We start from the raw sequence: 2,775 nt of genomic DNA, 5'->3' as shown, positions 1-2,775 counted from the left end.
ACAGGAAGTCTGCTAAAAGGCCATATATAGAAGTAAATACAAGGCCCAAAGAAAAGAATTACCACTGTGATGTGGGCAGTTAATGTAGAAAGTGCCTTAGATGACCCGCTGGAGGACCGACGCCAGACTGTGATCAAAATGATGGTGTAGGAAATAATTAAAGCCAGAAAACAGCTCAAAGATATCAGACCACTGTTAGTTAGTGTCATAATTTCCATTTCATAGGTATCCATGCAAGCCAGCTCTATCACCAGAGGAAGGTCACAAAAGAAGCTGTCTACCTCATTGGGGCCACAGAATGGCAGACCCACTGTAAAAACCAAATGGCTGACAGAATGAAGAATACCCACAGCCCAGGAAGTAAACACAAAGATTATACACAGTCTCCGATTCATAATTTTACTATAGTGTAGTGGCTTACAAATAGCTATAAATCTGTCATATGCCATAGCAACAAGCAACATCATCTCACTCCCAACAAAACTATGAAGAAGGAATATCTGGGCCATGCAACCCTCAAAGGAGATAGTCTTGTGTTCAACAAAAAAATCCAAAAGCATCTTGGGGGTGGCAAAGTTAGACTGGCAGATATCAAGGAAAGAAAGGTTGCTGAGCAGGAAGTACATAGGAGAATTCAAATGAGAGTCAGAGGAAATGATAACAATAATTAGGATGTTGCCCAGCACTGATGTCACATACACTACAGAGAAGATGGCAAAAAAGAAAAGCTGAAGTTCCCAAGAATTAGAGAGCCCCCGAAGCACAAATTCAGATACTATCGATTCATTTGTGTGAGCCATGTATGCAATCTACAGTTACCTAAATAAAAGAAAATCAAGAAAATATCACTCACAATGATTGGCACTATCTCTCATACACATACAAAAGAAATATGACAAGCTATCAATTAAAAGTCAATTTAATTTAATGAAATTATCTAAGTAATAAATTGACTAATATTTAACACCTATGACTATTGTGGAAGTGGAAGAAGTATAAAATAAGATTAGATATGGATCTTATCATAATTAGAAACATAAAAAGGGGGTCAAATATGTGGTGATGGAAGGAAATTTCACTTTGGGTGGTGAACACACAGTGCAATATACATTTGACACATTATTGAATTGTACACTTGAAACCTATATAATTTTAATAATGTTAAAAAATAAAAATATACAATTAGAAACAAGCAAATATATGTGATACATTAATGCCATAAATACTATCAGGATGAAAGAAATTATTCCAAAGTGGTAAAGTAAATCATGGAGTAGATATTATTTTAAACTAAAACTTTTTAAAAGTGGAATTCGCTAGCCAAAACTGAAGGAAAAGGCTATTTCAAGCAGGGAGAATCACAGGAATAAAGACACAAAGGAAAAAATATGAAAGACTTATTCAGGGAGCTGTGAGTTGAGTGGCCTGCTTAGAGGAGCAGGCATGCTAAGGAGCAATAAAAATGAAGTTAAGAATAACAGATGAAGTGTGGTGAATACGATTAGCCTTGAACATAGGCAAAGTGGACTAGATTCACGTTCTTGAAACTGAGAATCATAAAGTGCTTGATGGTGTTTTAAGAAGCTTAATAGAAGCAATTTGCTATATTCTAGAAAGAAGAGGCAATAGTAATTAATACTCTGAAAATTTCTGCGAAGATTGAGAAAATTCCTTTCATCCTTTAAACAGTTAATTAGTTAGTTAATCAGCATTTACCCTCTATCCTACTGCTGATGGGTGCAATAGGAAGAGGGAAAGAGGTGAGATGATGCTGAGAAACCTGCCGGGCACCTGCTGGGTAGCTGAAGAGGGAGGCACACAGGAGTGGGGAAGGATGGTAATGAGAGGGCCGAGTTCTTGCCAGTTATGAGTGAACCACCAATGTGATTTCAGTCTCTTCTGATTCTGCCTTATGCCCCTTCTTAAACACTCTAGACACACCTGGTTTTATCAAAATCTGTAATACCTTTCAGAAACAGTCTTTACATGGTGAATTTGAACACATAATAGATTTCCAAAATAGAAAAATTAAGTAGTGTGTAAATTGACTTTTGATTGTTCTTTGACATTTTGTTTGACACGTTGGGCACCAGGTGGCCACTTTGTCTCAAAAAAAAAAAAAAATCTATGCAACCTCCAATTGTTCTGGAAACATTTTTGGCTTTAACTCTGTGTACCTAATAATACATGACAGATATTTATTTGTCCTTATGTTGATTAAGGTTATGCACCCTATATTCTTCAGTGGTTTGTTAGGACCAGGTTATTTAGATGTAACTAATATAATAAATATTCAAATTTTTTTACAGCAAACCATGTACGAGTAACCATAATTTAACCAATTAAAAATATTTAAACTATTTACAAACTTTTATTATGTTACTTTAACCTGATTGTTGAAGTGCTAAATCCTATCCTTTCAAGAGCAGAATTTCTTTGCATTTGAGTTATTATATCTAGTTTTAAGAAGAATGCAAAAACTTAAGTTACTCGAAAATATAAACAGAATATAAACAGTGAGGCATGAAGTCACCTCAGTACAAATGTCCATCATAGGATTCTCATCTCCATGTGGAAGATTTGGGCCAATACTGGCCTGCCTGAGCATGTATGTACATGGGCAGGGGAGAGAAGGAGGCAAACACTGGAAAGGAAAGAGATTCTCATTGCTAAAACTAAAAAAAGATCCTAAAGAGCTACACTTATTAATTTTAAAAAGATAAAAATTTAACTCTATGAGGGACTTCTTATAGCATTTAATCCATTGTGTAAAGC

General features: G+C 35.4%; 1 protein-coding gene across 1 annotated transcript in view; it reads right to left on the bottom strand.

Moving 5' to 3' along the window:
* LOC105309159 (olfactory receptor 4K1) overlaps window positions 1-800 on the bottom strand; it is a 5,935-nt gene extending 5,135 nt beyond the window's left edge. The window contains exon 1 of the mRNA XM_011385256.1: window positions 3-800. Within this exon, the coding sequence (XP_011383558.1) occupies window positions 3-800 (798 nt within the window). The remainder of the gene's footprint in view (window positions 1-2) is intronic.
* Between the last annotated feature and the right edge of the window lie 1,975 nt (window positions 801-2,775).

Source organism: Pteropus vampyrus, unplaced genomic scaffold, assembly GCF_000151845.1.
Source record: "Pteropus vampyrus isolate Shadow unplaced genomic scaffold, Pvam_2.0 Scaffold677, whole genome shotgun sequence".
NCBI lineage: Eukaryota > Metazoa > Chordata > Mammalia > Chiroptera > Pteropodidae > Pteropus > Pteropus vampyrus.
Note: the sequence above shows the minus strand (reverse complement) of the source record. Positions and strands in the feature narration are given on the sequence as shown.